At 41.4% G+C, this 21643-nt stretch overlaps 1 protein-coding gene across 1 annotated transcript in view; it reads right to left on the reverse strand.

Annotated features, from left to right (window-relative positions):
- The window catches only part of TBC1D5 (TBC1 domain family member 5), a 741163-nt gene that overhangs the window by 304990 nt on the left and 414530 nt on the right, over positions 1-21643 (reverse strand). The window contains exons 7-10 of the mRNA XM_073568086.1: positions 14326-14415; positions 14161-14235; positions 4993-5060; positions 13-115 (exon numbers count right to left, since the gene is read on the reverse strand). Of these exons, the coding sequence (XP_073424187.1) occupies positions 13-115; positions 4993-5060; positions 14161-14235; positions 14326-14415 (336 nt within the window). The remainder of the gene's footprint in view (positions 1-12; positions 116-4992; positions 5061-14160; positions 14236-14325; positions 14416-21643) is intronic.

Consider the following 21643-nt stretch of genomic DNA (forward strand, 5'->3'; position numbering starts at 1 on the left):
GGCGCGTCTGACCTGCTTATAAAGCAAATGTTCATTCTCTCTTGCATAACAGAAGAGTACATCAGTGAGGATATTTCTCACATCTTCTTGCTGGAAGAACTGCATTTCAGGAAATCTGGAAGATATATTTTAGATATGATTAGCAATATTCAATTTTTGTCAGCGAAGTTGTGAAATGGAGATAGGAAATAAATGCAAACTTCACTTCCACATATAAAAATATTCTGCAGGAATGGAACTACTATCATATTATCTTCCATGAAAAATTCTTAAAGAAAAACCCCGGTCCCACTTCTAATTCTGCTAGTTGACAGCTTCACTTATATACTTTAATATTCTTCAATCCCTTTAGTACAGTGTCCCATCTATAGTGAGAAGAGTCTGCCTCCCATTATATACCACCTGTTGGCTCTACTAACATGTCGACTTGAGGAAATACTCGTATTACTCAAAAAGTAACAATTCATGTTAAATAGAACTTAGCTTGGTGCCGTTCTTCCCTTTCCCTCCTAGAAATGTATGCATAAAGATAAACTTGGTGCAACCGCTCCTCTTGTCAATGGGGTTTGTCGCTACACAATTTAATCGGTGCTGATACCATCAGCGTGTATAGGGATATACATTTACAAAAGGCACGGGAACATCAAGGCAATTACTGTATATGGTGCTATTAGACGTAGATCGTGAGAATGTGCACAGCCAAATACATAGAGAGATCTGCCATATACCAAAAACCAATAGTAAAGAATAAAAAGTATGGAATAGGCATCAATATCCCTAAACTATCACCAAAAACCAAGGATAGTAAAAATGGAAATATTTATTAGAAACAAATAACAAACAAGGATTAAAAACATTTAAAAAGCAATGAATACCTACGTTCCCACAGAAAAATGCATGCGGAAAACCAACATTAATACATACACCGTATTTTTCGCTTTATAAGACGCACTTTTGTTCCCCCAAATTTTGGGGGTAAGTGGGGAGTGTGTCTTATAAAGCGAATCTGTGTGCTGCTGTGCTTTAGAGTGGGGGGGGCGGCTCTGGCGTGGAGTCAGGGGGCTGGGGTGGGCTGGATGGGGGCTACAGAGACAGCGGGAGGTCCTGTGCTCCCGCTCATTAGCCTCATGTAACATTCACTGCACCTGCTGTCCATCACCTCGGTGCTGAAACAGCGCCGAGTTGGTAGACAGGGGAGCGGTGCATATTACATGTGCCTGCACTCACCCCCAGTCACTATAGACACCTACTGATGATCACTCCTGCTCCCAGCTCCCCCGTGGCTTTCCTGTGTCGAGTCTGCTGTCATCCTCCTCCTGCAGGGCGAGCAGCAGCAGTAGCTCATTCAGGCAGCTCATCGCTTCAGGACTTTGCATGATGTGACAAATAGGACCTGCGGTCACATGACTTCAAGTGTGCACTGCGAATCAAATGACCGCAGCTGAGCAGCTCCTATTGGTCACATCATGGAAGGTCCTGTAGCATCAATGAGCTGCCTGAATGAGCAGCAGCTGCGTGCGCCCTGCAGGAGGAGGATGACAGCAGACTCCGCAAAGACACATGTAAGCCACGGGAGAGCTGGGAGCAGGAGCGATCATCAGTAGGTGAGTTAACTGTTTATTATTTTAGCATGTGCTTGCCAGCAGGGGGGAAATATAGGGACGGGGGCCACATGTGCCAGCAGGGGGAAATATCGGGATGGGGGGGGGCAATGTGTGCTAGCAGGGGGAAAATATATGAACGAGGGGCCATGTGTGCCAGCAGTGGGGTATATAGGGATGGGGGGGACAATGTGTGCCAGCAAGGGGAATATATGGAGCCCCCCTCCATATATTCCCCCCTGCTGGCACACATTGTCCCCCCTCCATATATTCCTCCCTGCTGGCACAATGTGTGCCAGCAGGGGGGATTATAGGACCGGAGGGACAATGAGTGCCAGCAAAGGGGAACATAGGGACGGGGGGCCATGTGAATGCCAGTAGGGGGGAATATAGGGACAGGGGGACAATGTGTGCCAGCAGGGGGAATATAGGGATGGGGGGCCGTGTGCGTACCAGTAGGGAGGCATATAGAGAGAGGGGGGCCATGTGAGTGCCAGCAGGGGGGCATATAGTGACCGGGGGGGACTATATCCAGGATAGGATGGGGGGGCTATGTGCCAGCACAAGGGGGCAATGTGCCAGGATGGGGGTTATATAAATAACAGGATGAGGGACATATACGGTATTTGATTTGAAATATGGACACTGGCATTATAAGACACCCCCATTTAACATAAAAAAACATTTTTTTCTCTTTTTCTTCACCAAATTTGGGGGTGCGTCTTATAATCAGATGCGTCTTATAAAGCGAAAAATACGGTACATCTATAGGTAAAACAATGATGGAATATCAAGATAAGTGGGGAAAGCCAAATATCAATGTGCAAAATGAAAGCCCAATAAAGCATATAATGGCTTATAAATGATGAAGAGTGTACACAAATAAGAACAGGTAAATGCTGTAATATATATAAAAAATAAATATAAATAAAATCGTAAAAGACGTGTGACCAACTGGTGCTACCTATAAAGAGTGGCTTCACCAGCAATATTAGTAATAGTATAGTACCAATTTTTTCCCATATTAAAGAGTGTTGATCATTTATACATCAACTTATGCTTGGTATCATTGTCCATTTGTAAGGTCCAATGATGCCGGTACTTCAGTTTTTTTTATTGGAGGGGTGAGGCTTTCTTCAAAAATTTCATGCTGCTGGTTTACATTGCCAGATTAAGCAATACTTCCCCAAGGCATCAATGAGCCACCACCATGCTTCACTGTAGGCACAGTCTTTTTTGTGTGTGTACCTCATTCTTAATCTTACAGATATAATGCTGATAAATAGGTCTGAAAAGTTGAACATTTATTTAAACGCTCCACATAACAGAATTCCAAACCTTTTGAGGCTTATTTATCTGGTTTAGAGCATATTAGACCAGTCTTTTCTTGTGCTTTTGGGTTACAAGACATGTATATCTTGGCGTATTGGAATGTAGACCTTCAGCTTTTAGTATGCAGCTGGCGATAGCTCCTCTTTTTGACACATCTAAGTAGTTATGCCATTGTTCCTTTAAATTCGAACGTGAAATAGAAATTTTGGATCTGTTTGATGACAACCCAAGAGTAATAAAGAACTTGAAGATGGCTACAAACATGAAAAATGGGTTAATTTTCCTCAGGAACATAGTCATAAGCTGGTATTTGGTTATGCAACATGTATATCATGTACACAGCAGGTCATAACAGCCAAAGGTGCTCTGCTACACTGGTCAACAGCATTTTTGGTGCCAAAGATATTTCATCGAATTTAGGGTATTTTTGGGGTGCTGATTCTGAATATGTCATCAGTTTTGCCAGATTGGCTCAAGTTTTTGAGATTTTTGGTATCTTATTTATAGCACTTGTTGGTAAATGCGACGCATCATCTCATTAATTTCTTTGGATTAGTACTTGAACTGAGCAGTTCTCAATATAGTTTTGTGTTAATTAGTGTTCTAAAAGTTTGTTCATAGCTTGATTTTTGCACTAACTTTATGTTGTTGTCTGTTTTCCAGTGAAAAGCATGAACTCATCAAGAAGAAGTTGTCTTAACGATCCAGACTCATTCTGTTACATTTGTGGTGAATACACACTGCCAAAACATAGAAGAAACATAACAGACTTCGTAAAAAAAGTGTATTTTGCCTATTTTGGGGTTATGCTTGGGGACCAAGACAAGTTTTGGGCACCACACATAGTGTGCAAAGCATGTATCGAATTATTACGAAAATGGAGCAAAGGACAAAGAAAAAGCTTCAAATTTGGTGTTCCAATGGTGTGGAGAGAGCCAAAAAATCATCATGATGACTGTTATTTATGGTAAACACAGGTACAGGCACATCTTCACAATGAGGGACAGGCCTTCTTGCAGATTCCATGTTACTCCCATTTTCGTTTCTTATGCTTATTGAATCCTTGCACTTGCACTGCACAGAAATAACAGTCATCATGATGATTTTTTGGCTCTCTCCACACCATTGGAACACCAAATTTGAAGCTTTTTCTTTGTCCTTTGCTCCATTTTCGTAATAATTCGATACATGCTTTGCACACTATGTGTGGTGCCCAAAACTTGTCTTGGTCCCCAAGCATAACCCCAAAATAGGCAAAATACACTTTTTTTACGAAGTGTGTTATGTTTCTTCTATGTTTTGGCAGTGTATATTCACCACAAATGTAACAGAATGAGTCTGGATCGTTAAGACAACTTCTTCATGATGAGTTCATGCTTTTCACTGGAAAACAGACAACAACATAAAGTTAGTGCAAAAATCAAGCTATGAACAAACTTTTAGAACACTAATTAACACAAAACTATATTGAGAACTGCTCAGTTCAAGTACTAATCCAAAGAAATTAATGAGATGATGCGTCGCATTTACCAACAAGTGCTATAAATAAGATACCAAAAATCTCAAAAACTTGAGCCAATCTGGCAAAACTGATGACATATTCAGAATCAGCACCCCAAAAATACCCCAAATTCATTAAAATATTTTGGACACCAGAAAAAAAATTTTTTTTCGTTGACCTGTGTAAGTTCTTAAGATGTTTTTCCTACAGGGGGTGAATAACTCATAGACTGTAGTGACCATTAGAAGTGGCATTTTGCAATTAATTTTGGAGAAAGCACTTGTTATTTGACTTATGTTTAACTATACATTATTGTCCTGGTTTCTTTGGTTCATTACAAACAGCAGAGAGTTTGTAAATTTTACTAATAAATCAAAATTGCAATGGCTGATTCCTGCATCATGGTCATTATGCCGAAAAATAATCTCCAACTTTCAGCTGTAGTAAAACTACAACTTTCAGCAAATTGGAAACTTTTCAAAATCTGGAATAATGTATTGCATACTGAAAAAACACAAACAAGAAGAAAACGTTAAAAAGCACAAAACATATACATACGTTCTTTTAACATCCTGATCAACCATCGCTCTGAGTTCTTTATCCTGAAAGAACTTATTCCAAAGACTCTGTTGTAACAAAATAAATAAATACATCAAAATTTGGAAAAAGTGTCATAGCACCATTTTTCTAATCATGTCATCTGAATCACCATACAATTAGCAGTCATCTTATAAGGTTAATTGTGGAGCACACTATTATCAGAGGTCATCGGCTCTTTAGGACAACACTGTTTTACAACCAGATATCAAATTAAGTAATGCATATAATACTTCATCAGGAGAAATAACGTATACTGTATGGTCTACTCTATGCTATTTACTTCTTTTACAGCATCAGAATGCAAGAGAAGTAAACAATGCTTTTCAATTAAGTTGAAATACATGTATACTTATGCAAGTTTTCCAGATACATGACAGGACCATAGACCTATACACTAGGAGATTTGCCAACTAAGCCTTACCCTATATGGGACCTAAGGCATATATTAGTGCCTAATACAAATGATTCTCAATAAATTAGAATATCATCAAAAAGTTAACTTATTTCAGTTCTTCAATACAAAAAGTGAAACTCATATTACGGTATATAGAGTCATTACAGAGTGATCTATTTCAAGTGTTCATTTCTGTTAATTTTGAAGATTAAGGCTTACAGTCAAATGAAAACACAAAGGTCATTATCTCAGTAAACTAGAGTAATTTACAAAAATATCCTGCAAAGGCTTCTTAAGCGTTTAAAAAGGTCCCTTAGTCTGTTTCAGTAGGCTCCACAATCATGGGGAAGACTGGTGACTGGACAGATGTCCAGAAGACAGTCAATGACACACTCCACAAGGAGGGTAAGCCACAAAAGGTCATTGCTAACGAATCTGGCTGCTCACAGAGTGCTGTATCCAAGCATATTAATGGAAAGTTGAGTGGAATGAAAAAGTGTGGTAGAAAAAGGTGCACAAGCTAACGGGATAACCAAAGCCTTGAAAGGATTGTTAAGAAAAGGCCATTCAAACATTTGGGGGAGATTCACCAGGAGTGGACTGCTGCTGGGGTCATTGCTTCAAGAGCCACCACACACACAGAGGTATCCAGGAAATGTAAATTTTGCATTTCATTTCAAGGCCCCAGAGTCTGGAGGAAGAGTGGAGAGACACACAATCCAAGCTGTTGAGGGTCTAGTGTGAAGTTTACACAATCAGCGATGGTGTGGGGAGCCATGTCTTCCCTCTGCCGACAAGCTTTTTGGAGATGGAAATTTCATTCTCATTCTCCAGCACCTGTCCACTCTGCCAAAAGTACCAATACCTGGATTAAAAACAACAGTATCACTGTGCTTGACTGGCCAGCAAACTCACCTGACCTTAGCCCAATAGCGAATGAATGGAGTATTGTCAAGAGGAAGATGAGAGACACCAGATCCAACAATGCAGACGAGGTGAAGGCTGCTATCAAAGCAACCTGGGCTTCCATAACACCTCAGCAGTGCCACAGGCTGATCACCTCCATGCCACGCCACATTGATGCAGTAATTAATGCAAAAGGAGTCCTGACCAAGTATTGAGTGCATTTACTGAACATACATTTCAGTAGGCCAACACTTTGGATTTTAATATCATTTTTCAAGCTGGTGTTATAAAGTATTCTAATTTACTGAGATAATGACTTTTGGGTTTTCAGTGGCTGTAAGCCATAATCATCAACATTAACATAAATAAACACTTGAAATCGATCACTCTGTCTGTAATGACTCTATATAATATATGAGATTCACTTTTTGTGTTAAAGTACTGAAATAAACTAACTGTTTGATGATATTCTAATTTAGTGAGAAGCACCTGTATCTCGTGGTAGATATGGGGTAAAAATATTTTCTACGAAACTCAGTCTTGTCAAAATTTTGGAAACTGTTCTCATGTTCTGTGGTATATTAATCAAAATCTTACGCTCCAAAGGTGGTGTACTCCTTTATGCTGAGCATTTATGCTTTTACTATTTACTGCAGTCCAACCCTGGGTTGTGTCATATAGTAAGGGGTGTTTATGGATGGAGAATAACTTGTGATTTTGGGAAAACCCCTTTAATGGTCTAGGTTACTTTAGTGAAGTTGCTGTATAGAATAAAGCTAGGGCTACACGGCAACATGTTTTGTGCGATACTGAACAATGCAGCATTGGATATAATGATGTCTGATGGCGTTGTGATGCCACCTGTGATATACTGTGACACAGAGTCATATTGGTTTCCAAATGTGTTGCATTTTCTGCCTTTAGTTGCAAGTCACTTGTGACACATCTGCCATAGACCTCAATGCAGGACGCTTGTGACATGGGACTTGTTTGCATCTTGGCTGTTTTATTTACCGCAAACTCAAAGCCCTGAAACAGTCACGAGACAAAAGATATGTTGCACAAATATTTATGGTCACTTGAATTGTTAGAGACCACATGTCGATATGTAGCCTAAACCTAATAGAATAGGCAATGTTCAACTATCGTTACGGTAATTACCAAGACATCTTGGTTACAAAAATGAAGCCTTCTGTCATCCAGAAAGGGAAACAACCCAACTGAATAAAAGTTTGTCAGACTAAGGCATTTTATCATGCAGGAGGAAGTGCTACATTTACAGAAGTTACCAACTTTAGACAATATATCACATCCTGAACGGGGATATTTTATAGTAGCTAAAAACTCCTATTTAACCCCTTCATGACCCAGCCTATTTTAACCTTAATGACCAGGCAATTTTTTGCAATTCTGACCAGTGTCCCTTTATGAGGTAATATCTCTGGAACGCTTCAACGCATCTTAGCGATTCTGAGATTGTTTTTTCGTGACATATTGGGCTTCATGATAGTGGTAAATTTAGGTCGATAATTTTTGCGTTTATTTGTGAAAAAATCAGAAATTTGGAGAAAATTTTGAAAATTTCGCAATTTTCAAATTTTGAATTTTTATTCTGTTAAACTAGAGAGTTATGTGACACAAAATAGTTACTAAATCACATTTCCCACATGTCTACTTTACATCAGCACAATTTTGGAAGCAAACTATTTTTTTGTTAGGAAGTTATAAGGGTTAAAAGTTGACCATTGATTTCTCATTTTTACAACAAAATTTACAAAACCATTTTTTTAGGGACCACCTCACATTTGAAGTCACTTTGAGGGGTCTATATGGCAGAAAATACCCAAAAGTGACACCATTCTAAAAACTGCACCCCTCAAGCTACTCAAAACTACATTCAAGAAGATTATTAACCCTTCAGGTGTTTCACAGCAGCTAAAGCAATGTGGAAGGAAAAAATGGACATTTTAATTTTTCCAACACAAATTTTCTTTCAGCATCAATTTTTTCATTTTCACATGGGCAACAGGATAAAATGGATCCTAAAATTTGTTGAGCAATTTCCCCTGAGTACACCGATACCTCATATGTGGTCATAAACCACTGTTTGGGCGCACGGCAGGGCTCAGAAGGGAAGGAGCGCCATTTGACTTTTTGAATGGAAAATATGCTGGAATATTTAGCGCTTGCCATGTCGCATTGGGAGAGTCGCTGTGTGCCTAAACACTGGAGATCCCCAACAAGTGACCCCATTTTGGAAACTAGACCCCCCAAGGAACTTATATAGATGCATAGTGATCACTTTGAACCCCCAGGTGCTTCTCAAATTGATCCGTAAAAAAAAAAAAAGTACTTTTTTTTCACAAAAATTATCTTTTAGCCTCAGTTTTTTCATTTTCACATGGGCGACAGGATAAAATGGATCCTACAATTTGTTGGGCAATTTCTCCTGAGCACACCAATACCTCATATGTGGTCATAAACCACTGTTTGGGTGCACGGCAGGGCCCGGAAGGGAAGGAGCGCCATTTGACTTTTTGAATGGAAAATTAGCTCCAATCGTTATCGGACACCATGTCACGTTTGGAGAGCCCCTGTGTGCCTAAACATTGGAGCTCCCCCAGAAGTGACACCATTTTGGAAACTAGACCCCATAAGGAACTTATCTAGATGTGTAGTGAGCACTTTGAACCCCCAAGCGCCTCACAGAAGTTTATAACATAGAGCAGTGAAAATAAAAAATCATTTTTTTTTCCTCAAAAATGATTTTTTAGCACACTATTTTTTATTTTCACAAGGGTAACAGGAGAAATTGGACCACAAAAGTTGTTGTCCAGATTGTCCTGAGTACGCTGGTACCCCATATGTGGGGTGGGGGGGCACTGTATGGGTGCACGGCAGGGCGCAGAAGGGAATGAGCGCCATTTGACTTTTTGAATGGAAAATTAGCTCCAATCGTTAGCGGACACCATGTCGTGTTTGGAGATCCCCTGTGTGCCTAAACTTTGGAGCTCCCCCACAAATGACCCCATTTTGGAAACTAGACCCCCTAAGGAACTTATCTAGATGCATAGTGAGCACTTTGAACCCCCAGGTGATTCACAGAAGTTTATAATGCAGAGCAGTGAAAATAAAAAATCTTTTTTTTCCTAAAAAAAAATTTTTTAGTCGGCAATTTTTTATTTTCACAAGGGTACCAGGATAAATTGGACCCCAAAAGTTGTTGTCCAGTTTGTCCTGAGTATGCTGGTACCCCATATGTGGGGGGGGAACCACTGTTTGGGCACACTTTGGGGCTCAGCAGGGAAGTAGTGACATTTTGAAATGCTGACATTGATGGAATGGTCTGCGGGCGTCATGTTACATTTGCTGAGCCCCTGTGTGCCTAAACAGTAGAAACCCCCCACAAGTGACCCCATTTTGGAAACTAGACCCCCCAAGGAACTTATCTAGATGTGTGGTGAGCACCTTGAACCCCCAAGTGCTTCACAGAAGTTTATAACGCAGAGCCGTGAAAATAAAAAATCATTTTTTAATTTAAAAAAAAATGATTTTTATCCCGCAATTTTTTTGTCACAAGGGTAACAGGATAAATTGGACCCCAAAAGTTGTTGTCCAGTTTGTCCTGAGTACGCTGATACCCCATATGTGGGGGATGACCACTGTATGGGCACACGTCAGGGCTCGGAAGGGAAGTAGTGACGTTTTGGTATGCAGACTTTGATGGAATGGTCTGCGGGCATCATGTTACATTTGCAGAGCCCTTGATGTACCTAAACTGTGGAAACCCCCCACAAGTGACCCCATTTTGGAAACTAGATCCCATAAGGAACTTGCCTAGATGTGTGGTGAGCACCTTGAACCCTGAAGTGCTTCACAGAAGATTGTAACGCAGAGCCATGAAAATAAAAAAATCTTTTTTTTCCTCAAAAAATGAATTTTTAGCTCGCAATTTTTTATTTTCACAAGGGTAACAGGAGAAATTGGACCCCAAAAGTTGTTGTCCAGTTTGTCCTGAGTACGCTGATACCCCATATGTGTGTGGGAACCATTGTTTGGGCACACGTCAGGGCTCGGAATGGAAGTAGTGACGTTTTGAAATGCAGACTTTGATGGAACAGTCTGCGGTCGTCATTACGTTTGCAGAGCCCCTGATGTGCCTAAACAGTGGAAACCCCCCACAAGTGACCCCATTTTGGAAACTAGACCTTCCAAGGAACTTATGAAGATGTATGGTGAGCACTTTTAACCCCCAAGTGCTTCACAGAAGTTTATAATGCAGAGACGTGAAAATGAAAAAAACATTTTTTTTCCACAAAAATAATTTTTAGCCTCCAATTTTTTATTTTCCCAAGGGTAACAGGAGAAATTAGTCCCCAAAAGTTGCTGTGCAATTTTTCCTGAGTACGCTGATACCCCATATGTGGGGGTAAACCACTGTTTGGGCACACGTCGGGGCTTGGAAGGGAGGGAGCACCGTTTGACTTTTTGAACGCAAAATTGGCTGGAATAAATGGTTGCACCATATCGCGTTTGGAGAGCCCCTGATGTGCCTAAACAGTGGAAACCCCTCAATTTTAACTCCAACCCTAACCCCAACACACCCCTAACCACAACCCTAACCCCAACACATCCCTAACCCTAATCCCAACCCTAACCCCAACACTAACCATAACACTAACCACAAGCCTAACCCTAATTCCAACCCTAACCCTCTTTCCAACCCTAACCCTAATGGAAAAATAAAAATAAAAATATTTTCTTTATTTTATTAGTTATGCCTACCTATGAGGGTGATAATCGGGTTCATTTACTTTTTATTTCATTTTGATCACTGTGAGAGTGATCAAAATGAAATAATGGAATCTGCAGCCAGCAGATTCGGGCGGGCGCACTGTGCATGCGCCCGCCATTTTCCAAGCGGAGGGAATGGGAGGGGGGGCAGATGATGACAGCGGCGGCAGATCGCCGCTGTCATTCAGTGGCGGGGGGATCGCCGGTGGGGGGGGGTCGAATCGGTGTTTCCAGCCATGTCCGATGCTACTGCAGCATCGGCCATGGCTGGATTGTAATATTTCATCAATTTTCATTGATGAAATATTACTATCGCTGATTGGCTGTTTCACTTTTAACAGCCAATCAGAGCGATCGTAGCCACGTGGGGGCGAAGCGACGCCCCCCTGTGGTGAATTACAAAGCCCCCTGTATCTGCGGGTCGTGTGACCTTTCATTGACCCCGGTCACCCGACCCGCAGGGGGGCTTTGAATTCATGACACAGGGTATGCGTCATAGGTCGGATTGGCACCGACTTTCATGACGCATACGCTGTGTCACAGGTCGGGAAGGGGTTAAAGTATTTATGAGCTAAGAGAGAAAACCCAAAGAAGGGAAACACTTGCCACCCCTGGGCCTGGGGGGAAGCTGCTGGGAACGGACTCTCTGACTTGTCCCATGCGGTTCGGTCCTCGGCAGCTTTTTAAGTATGTTTTGTCTGAAAGCACGGAGCGTGGAACCTCTCATCACATTTTTCCAAATGTAAGTTACTCAAGTAGTGTTCAAAATACTAGCAGTGTTCAAAAACGTGAGTTAATCACAAACTCTTTATCCTAGTTTTTATTTCCAGCATTGGGAACATTGCTCACTGTTTTCTAATTCAAAACATGGAGAAATATATATAATTTTTAACTACTTTACAGAAAATAACAAAAAATGAACATTGGGATGTTCTAAAAAAATAACAGTGCCTGCGTTTGTCTTTACAAACTCACAATATGTACTATTTATTTGTGGATTTAGCATTCCTGTGAATCACTAACCTAATATTTAGTTTTATACTAAGTTTTTTTTTTTTCAGCAATGCTTCACATCTGTTACATAGAGTCACCCAACTCCTGGCCCCTGTCACCTGTTATTCCAGTCCAGGATGCTTGGACTACATCCCGCAATTTTTGGGCATTTGTAGGCCACATAACCTCAATTTTATTGGACTGGAACCAAGATTTTGCTCGCTTACTGGAGTGCTTAGGGTCTTGTTGAAACCCCCATTTCAAGGGCATATCCTCTTTAGCGCAAGTCAACATGACCTCTTCAAGTATTTTAATATATGCAAACTGGTCGATGGTCCCTGGTATGCGAGAAATAGGTCTGGCACCATAGTAAGAGAAACATGCCCATATCATGATGCTTGCACCACCATGCTTCACTGTCTTCAGAGTCTACTGTGGCTTGAATGCAGAGTTTGGGGGTCGTCTGATGAACTGTCTGCGGCCCTAGGACCCAAAAAGAACAATTTTACTTTCACCAGTCTACAAAATGTTTCTCCGTTTCTCTTTAGGCCAGTTGAGGTGTTCTTTGGCAAATTGTATCGGCTTCAGTACATGTCTTTTTTCTAACAGTGGGACTTCGCAGGGACTTCTTGCTAAGAGATTAGCTTCACACCGGCATCATCTGTCACAGTACTCACAGGTAACTTGAGCCTGTCTTTGATCATCCAGGAGCTGATCAATGGCTCAGCCCTTACCGTTCTGGCTATTCGTCCATCCATACGAATGGTAGTCTTCCGTTTCTTCCATGTCTCTATGGTTTGGCTTTCCATTTTAAAGCATTGGAGATCATTTTAGCTCATTGTCTGCACTTCTTTATACGTTTTACCCTCTCCAATCAACGCACGCTGTTCTTCTGAACAATGTCTCGCATGACCCATATTTCTCAGGCTTTCAAGGAGAAATGCATGTACAACGTGTCCCGGCTTCACCCATAAATAAGGGCCACCTGATTCACACCTGTTTCTTCACAGAATGACTGACCTCACTAATTGAGCTCCACACTGCTATTATTTTGAACACACCCCCTTTCAATTAATTATTCTAATACACAGGCTCAAAAACCTACAGATCATGAATGCGGAGTCTGTGGTTTTCTTAGAATCTACTGCACCAACTGGTAAATTGTGTGGCATGTGGTAATATAATTTATACCAAAAACAGTGATTCATCTGGTTAGTCATATTGGACTGGTAGTATTTTCAACACTACTGTATGTAGACACTTATCCCCAAATAAAGATGGATTTCTACACAAAAGATTTTAATATGTCAGTCAGGACAGAAATCTAACCTAGAAGTCGTGTGGAACTCAGGCTGAAGGTGCACTGGGGTGGGTTAATCCACTTGGAAGAAGCCATCCAAATGCACTGACACACCCCAATGCACTGCCAGCCTGATTTTCACATGGCTTTTATGCAAAATTTCTAATGACTGACTCCAGATTTCAAAAAAAAAAAATCAAGATTTTTATTAGAGAATAAGCGCCTGTTTAGCATTAGCAGTACTTCCACATGAAAAACGTGCTGACAGGTTCTCCTTAACTTGGTTAGTAGTGATGAGTGAACGTTCTCGGGTAAGGTATTATCTGAGAATGCTCGTGTGCTAACACAGTGACTTCGATGTGTTCGAAAAAGATATGATCAAGTCTCCGTGCCTGCATGTCTTGACAGCTGCAACACGTGCATGGAATGCCTGTTTGTTAGGCAATACCTGTATGCGTTGGGGCTGTCGAGCAGGCGCGAGACATGCAGGTGCGGGGACTCGAACATTTTTTCAAACACGCACAAGTCACTCAGTTAGCACCCGAGCATGCTCAGATAACATGTCATCCAAGCACGTTCGCTCATCACATCACTACTAGTTAGTATTTTGAGAGGCAGTTCAAGGTGGGCAATTGCTCTTCACACAAATCACTTTATAAGAGGTTTTACTGATATTACAAATGAAATACCGTGTCGGGTTCCGTTTCTTTGAGTAGTCTCGAGACTGATGTCTACTTACCCCCTCATCCTGCGACAATGGATTATTTATCATTAAGTCCTGCTGTCCGGCAGCTTTCCTTGGATTTGTAATATGCTAAAATAAGACAAACACAGCAACATTACATTTCTCTCAACCAGACACTGTTTCACAGCAGCGCTGGATAATAGTGGAAATATCACTTACTATTTCCTTAATCTTTTTATACCATGTTCTTAACTCTGCCGTTTTACTTATCCATTGGCTTCTGTCTTGGGGTAAAACATTTAGAAACAGCTGCCAATAAAAAATGGAAATGTGTTACAAACAAGCTTAGGAAAGGACATTGATTACCAAGGGAAAAATGTAATACATTGAGAATAAAAAGGCAGGATTCATGGAAAAAACAAGCCGAAGCGATACAGATAATAAGTATGATAGGGGGCACTCCAGGGCGGCTCTCGAAATTTCACCCAAAATGATAGATGACATGTAATGCGAAGATAATGGTAGTCACCTACCATATATAAAGAACAGGTCATGATGATGGGGCATTCATATTCAGGAACAATATATTTCTCTACACACAAACAAAATCTGTCATTGGGCAAGATTATAGTAAGAGTATAATATTGTGACTTAAAGGGTCTGTCCGGCCTTGGGCTACAAGTCTGCAGTCACTCTAAGTGACTGCAGACTGCGCGCTGTGAAGATTTTCTGGTGCGAGTGCCGTGAGCGGGTGTTCATGTGACCGCACATATGCGAATTGCATAGTCTTGGCCACAGTTCGACTAGAAGTGTATGGCATCGCTGAATACATTTGCATTAAGTGAGTTTGTGAATGTCTAGTCTGCACGTGACTGCATGTATGCAAATGTATGCAAATCGCATGCTTCAAGTCACACCTAACCTCATTCCCAGCGCCAGCAAATCCTCATAGTGCGCAGTGTGGACTAAGTGAGGATTCACAAGTCTGGAGTCACATAAAGTGATAGCAGACTTGCAGCCTAAGGCTGGACACCCCCTATAAAACAAGATCCAACTTGTCTAAAGCAGCAGTATATAACCTGCCCCCCAAGATGCTGCGCTGTGTGGCCCCCAACCATGACTGTCATACAGTTATCTTTAGCACAATATAATGAATATGCCGTAAACTTCCCTTCTCGCATAAGAATAACTTTTAATTGGGACCTTGGGACTGGTGCAATCAGACAATATGGCTGTCGGAAAAATTGTGCGCATGCAGTCTAAAGGATATAAAGCAGCAAGAAAACTGGGTTCAAATCCCACCAAGAAAAACATCTGCAAAAAGCTTGTATGTCCTCCCCATGGTTGTGTAGGTTTCCTCCGGGTTCTCCCACACTCCAAAGACACACTCATAGTAAGTATAGATTGTGAGCTCCAATGGGGACTGTGCCGATAATGTATGCAAAGCGCTGTGGTATTAATGGGCTATATAAAGGAGTAAAATAAATAAGTAATAAATTAATGACTGAACTGACAGTGTGAAATCTAAGAGATTTTTCATAGACTTTGCTCACGTTCAGGCTCCGCTTGACTGTGGTGTCTCTACGTGCTGTCTGCTGTGTGATCTTAGCAGTAAATATTCCTCTCCTATGTTAACTCTCAGCCAGACATCTCCTATAATCACTGCCGGCAATCAGAATGTTTTACTGCCCTCTCATCACATGTTCTGCAGGGATAGGTATTTTTGGAATAATAAATTCAGATCTTAGAAATATTAGTGTTCAGAGAATTGGGAGATTAATCAAACTTAATTCATTTAAAAGATTGTTTGTGCCATAATTTATGGTCTCTGCTGAAGTACAGCGTTGTGTGTATTATTTTCTTTTTTTATCTCATTCTTATAAAGAAACCACGTGTCTTACCACTCAATATCTAATCATTCATGGAGCAAGTGTGAAGAGGCACGGCGTCCTTCAGAACACAATTTACAAGACAACGTTTATATTTTTATTGATGTAAACGGAGTGGAAATAATTCAAGACAAGAACAATGTGTTGGAACAGCAACACTTTTTTGTTTGACCAGCGAATAAGAATATCTTTAAAAGGCTCCGAAAGGTTAAAAGTAATGCTTAAAATAATATTCTTCACCAATCATTTTCAAAAGATTATTTAGAAAATGAAGAATAAAACACAATAACATCACAGTCCAGGTCAACAAACACTGTGATGTCACAGTACAGGGACACAATTCTATTTTGCTGAAACGGTCTGCCCAAAATATCATTACTGTCGACAGAAAATAGTCTTTGGTAAAAAGCACGTGACGTCAAGAACAATATCATTCTAGAAGCACAGTACGATCTATTACTGATCGTTCTGTGCGCATCTAAACCATAGTCGGCCTGTTAAAAAGGCTATTAAACCAACACCGAACTTGTTCTCAATTGGTGATTATCACAGTGCAGCAGCAGATATACATGCACCTTTAGCTTAAAGGGGATGTGCACTACTTGGACAACCCATTCACACTTATTATTGTGCCCCCAAGTAAAATAAAATACGCCTGTATTGTTATTCCCACAATCACACATTTTCCACGAAACACAGCAAATGCATACTTATTGTTAATATATAGATCAGTCCAACATAAAGATTATATATTATTCCTTTGTGTCTTTTTTTTTTTATCTCCATCTGCCCCTCTCTGTGTCCAGCTTCACACAGCTGAATGAGCAGTCCTATTTTTATACTGCTAAAAGCACCCTGCTTCTCCTCAGTGCTGCAGACTCCTCTCTTCTGTGTGCTCCTAACTAGCTCCACATCTATCTCACAGCTGTGCTGGAAGCCTGCTAGCTGATCGATGTGTAAAATAGCACAGGTGTTCAGCACAGCTCTACTATATAGTGTATACCGTACTAAGTTCAAATGTATCCACCACAGACATCTGGAACATCATCAAGCTAATCATTGTTTAGATTACCCTCTATATTTAGTGCACTGTCTTGTCCTGTGCACGGCTCTGCCTGAAGGATCTTATCTTCCCACATCTACAGCAACACAGCTGCAACTTTGAGCTTACGTTATTGCTATGTTAGCTGGTTTCCAGCACAGCTCAACTGTCATGGACTCTGCTCTGCCTGCACTATGGAACATGTAACAACTAGGTAATGATGTGCTTAAACAAGCAGGGCTGATCTGTGTGTTTGATGCCTGTTGCTGACAGATCAGTAATGTGAAACTACAAATGCAGGTCTGTTAATGAATATTGCAGAGAATTATCTTCTGACACATGCATCATCAGAGCAGGTTTTGCAGTTTCACATCAATGCTTGCTCCATTGTGGAGACAGAGAAGAGTTCAGGGCTTGTTGATCTTGACTGGAAACCAACAGTTCAACAAACCTCCCAAATTTGAGAAACAAAAATGGGGGCAATTTCTATTTTATGTCATGTTTTCTAACCTCGCCCAGTCCCACACAGAAATATTTCTCCTAGTGAAGCCCATTAACATTCCAACACAGTACGGTACCACTGCCATGTATCCCCGCAGTGCCACAAACACAGAGCATATTGCTCCACAGTATATTCCTTCACAGAAAGCATGATGTCCCCCCACACACAATATGATGTCCTCACATATAGTATGATTTCCTCCCACAATAAGGATAATTTCATCCACACACCATTTTCCCTCACAGACAATATAAGGTCTCCCACAGGACAATCCCCACACAATATATTCCCGCACACAATTTGATGCCCCTAAAGTCCTTTTCCCGACTTAGTATGATGTCAGCACAGTAAATTCTCCCTTACCCAGTATTATCCTCACACAGTACATTCCTCACACACGGTATGATGGCCCCCACAGTGCATTGTACCACACACAGAAATATTCCCTGTTAGCCCCAAGCAGTATTATGCCCAGAGTATATTCCCCACACATACGTTGATGCCCCCACAATACATTCTTTCACACACACAGTGGATGCCCCACAGTACATAACCCCGCACAGTATAATGGCCCCACAGCCACACACACACAGCATGGTGCTCTCAGAGTATAATCTACCAGACAATAATGATGCCCTCACAGCCTCGGCACACAGTATGTTATCACAGAACACTCACCCAATACAGTATGATGCCCCAACAGTACTTTCCCCCCAGGCACAGTATAATGTCCCCAAACAGAGTGAATGTAATAATAATTCCATATTATAACGCCCACTATAGAGCATTTCCCCACATGCAGTATGATATACCCCACACACAGTATAATGTCCCCACATTCCCCACACACACAGGACAATGTCCAGACTGTCTCCCATACACAATATACGTCCAAAGTCCCTCACAAAGTATGATGCCCACAAGCAGCATAATGCCTCGGCATGATGCAACCCTCAGCTCTGCCACACAGTGACCCTTACCATTTCTATCGAACATAACTTTCCTGGGCCAAAAGGCTGCATATGTGCCTTGGCTCACTGTTATATTCAAAACACAGATACAGTTGAATACAATGGTGAGGCAAGGCACTGACAGGTCCTTGCTTCACCATTCTGTCAAGGTAGGCCGTGAAGATCCTGCAAGGTCCTTTAAGAATATCACATGACCTGAAGACAGGATGTGCAGAAACATGCTCAGTGAGGCAGGAGCAGCAAGCAGGATTGTGACCCATAAGTGTGAATTGTGTCTGTGTGTATGATTGTGTATGAGAGCATCATACTGTGTGACCAAAGTTGTTTGAGCATTATACTGTGTTGGCTACTGTGAAGACATTCTGTGTGGTGGGCTGTGGGGGCAATCATACAGTCTGGTGCACAGTGTCAGAAAGCTGTGCTTCCGTCCTAGGTCATGGGTCTTCCAGCAAGACAATAACCGCATACATACTTCAACAAGCACCCAGAAATGGATGGAAACAAAGCGCTGGAGAGTTCTGAGTGGCCAGCAATGAGTCTGGACCTAATTCCCATTGAGCACCTGTGGAGAGATCTTCAAACTGCTGTTGTGAGAAGGCTACCTGCAAATATGAGAGACCTCCAGTTGAGAGGTGTCAGAAGCTTGTTGATGGTTATAGGAATCAACTGATTGAAGTTTTTTATTCCAAAGGGTGTGCAACTCAATATTTAATTGAGGTGCCAACCATTTTCGACCCATTTTTGGTGTTTTATGTGAAATTGTCTCCGTCCAAATTGCCGTTTTTTCAGCTGATTTTTTTTGTGTTGTTCTGGTACACATAAAGGAAACAAATGCGTATAACAAAACATGTGTACCGGTAATTGCAAAGAATTTCTTGGAGAAATACTTCATTTTCTGGAACAATTTCAAGGGTGCCAACTGGAATCTACAAAAATTAGGATAAAGGTAGATTATCTCAGAAAATAACAAATGAACAATTACTAACCTGATCAATCGCCTCTCATTCCAGTAATTCTGGTTTGGTGCTCCCCACTGGTCTCTGGTTACCTCTCTACATTGGTCTCATGCCATCTGCTCACATGACCACAGCAGCAAATCACACAGGCACAAAGGCAGGCAGCAAAAGACCACTGAGGCCAGTGATTGGCTGCAGCAGTCATATAGACAACATGTATCTACCGCATAGATTAAAAAAAATGGGAGTCATTGGAATGGAAGAAATGACAGCTAATTAGGGTAAGTGATATTATTTGTTCTTTTCTGCCAGTTATTGCCTTTGACGAACATTTTGTTGATCCAGTAAAATCTCCTTTAACACCTTCACCCCCAGAGGTATTTTCGTTTTTTGCATTTTCGATTTTCGCTCCTCTTCCCAGAGCCATATCTTTTTTTATTTTTCCATCAATATGGCCATGTGAGGGCTTGTTTTTTTGCGGAACACGTTGTACTTTTGAACAACCCCATTGGTCATGTACTAGAAAATGGGAAAAAAATTCCAAGTGCGGTGAAATTGCAAAAAAAGTGCAATCCCACGCTTGTTTTTTCTTTGTCTTTTTTGCTAGGTTCACCAAATGCTAAAACTGACCTGCCACTATGATTCTACCTAGTCATAGACACCAAACATATCTAGGTTCTTTTTTATCTAAGTGGTGAAAAAAAATTCCAAACTTTGATTAAAAAAAATTGCGCCATTTTCCAATACCTGTATCATCTCCATTTTTCGTGATCTCGGGTTGGGAGAGGGATAATTTTTTTGCATGCCAAGCTGATGTTTTTAATGATACCATTTTGGCACAGATAATAATCTTTAATAATAATCTTTATTTTTATATAGCGCTAACATATTCCGCAGCGCTTTACAGTTTGCACACATTATCATCACTGTCCCCGATGGGGCTCACAATCTAAATTCCCTATCAGTATGTCTTTGGAGTGTGGGAGGAAACCGGAGTACCCGGAGGAAACCCACGCAAACACGGGGAGAACATACAAACTCCTTGCAGATGTTGTCCTTGGTGGGATTCGAACCCACCGTCCAGAATTTGACAGTGGCATTTAATAGGTTAATAGCCGCGGGTGGATCGCGATTCCATCCGTTGCTATTGCGGGCGGATCGCGATTCCACCCGTGGCTATTGCGGGCGGATCGCGATTCCACCCGCGGCTATTGTGGGCACATGTTAGCTGTTCAAAACAGCTGACATGTCCCGGGAAAAATGTGGGCTCTCCACCGGAGCCCACATCAAAGGGAGGGAGTCCGATATCAGCATAAATGTACGCCCGATGTCAGAAAGGGGTTAAACTCTGAAAACAAAGTGATATAATTATGGACCGTTTGGGAAATCTGTTGCCTGTTGGTGTGAGAAGAAATAGATTCTTCACAGCTAAAAACATACAAGAATCCAGAGATTATGGACGTTGGGTTTCTATCCTGATAAACAGGATCTGTCAGCAGACACATTTGTACATTATACAATAACAATTCTGTAGCCTCTTTTCTTAGAGCTCTGTATTGGGCTTTTCCACCATTATTGTTCCTGGAAATATATGTATATATTGACAACTAGGTGTAACTATTCTCCTTGAAAAGTGATTATACACTACACCCTCCAATCACTGTCAAACTAAGTAGGAATGCACCACATTTACAAGAGGAATAGTAGTTGTAGGGAAGGTGACCTGACGTACGGACGGACGTGTCAGAATGGAGAAAGATAGGTATGCACAGTATAGGTAGGTGTCAGTTATTATAGAGGGGAAACAGCTAGGAAAGTGTAGTGGACGTGCAGTACCTTGGGTGGACATTAGATGGCAGGGAGGAGTGTGAGCAAAGGACTTTACAGCAGCTTAGGGCTTTAGAAACCGTTGGTCATGGGGGGCGAGGTGACAGTTGGAGTGACAGTTTTAAGGAACCGGGTTAGCTATAAATTCTGAGGGAGGGTTCCAGAAGATTCCAGTCCCCAGGGGGAGCTCAAGTGACAGGAGGACTATGACAGTCTGTGCACTCTGAGGAGAATCCAGACCAGGGGGACTGAGGAGAGAGGACGTCAGGGGGGTGGTCCTGACAGGAAAGGACCGCAGTTGAGACGAGGTACTGGGTGTAAGACACCGTATGTGACACGACGACTGAGCA

The sequence above is a fragment of the Dendrobates tinctorius genome, unplaced genomic scaffold, assembly GCF_039654945.1.
Source record: "Dendrobates tinctorius isolate UK_male_01 unplaced genomic scaffold, ASM3965494v1 ptg000005l, whole genome shotgun sequence".
Lineage (NCBI taxonomy): Eukaryota > Metazoa > Chordata > Amphibia > Anura > Dendrobatidae > Dendrobates > Dendrobates tinctorius.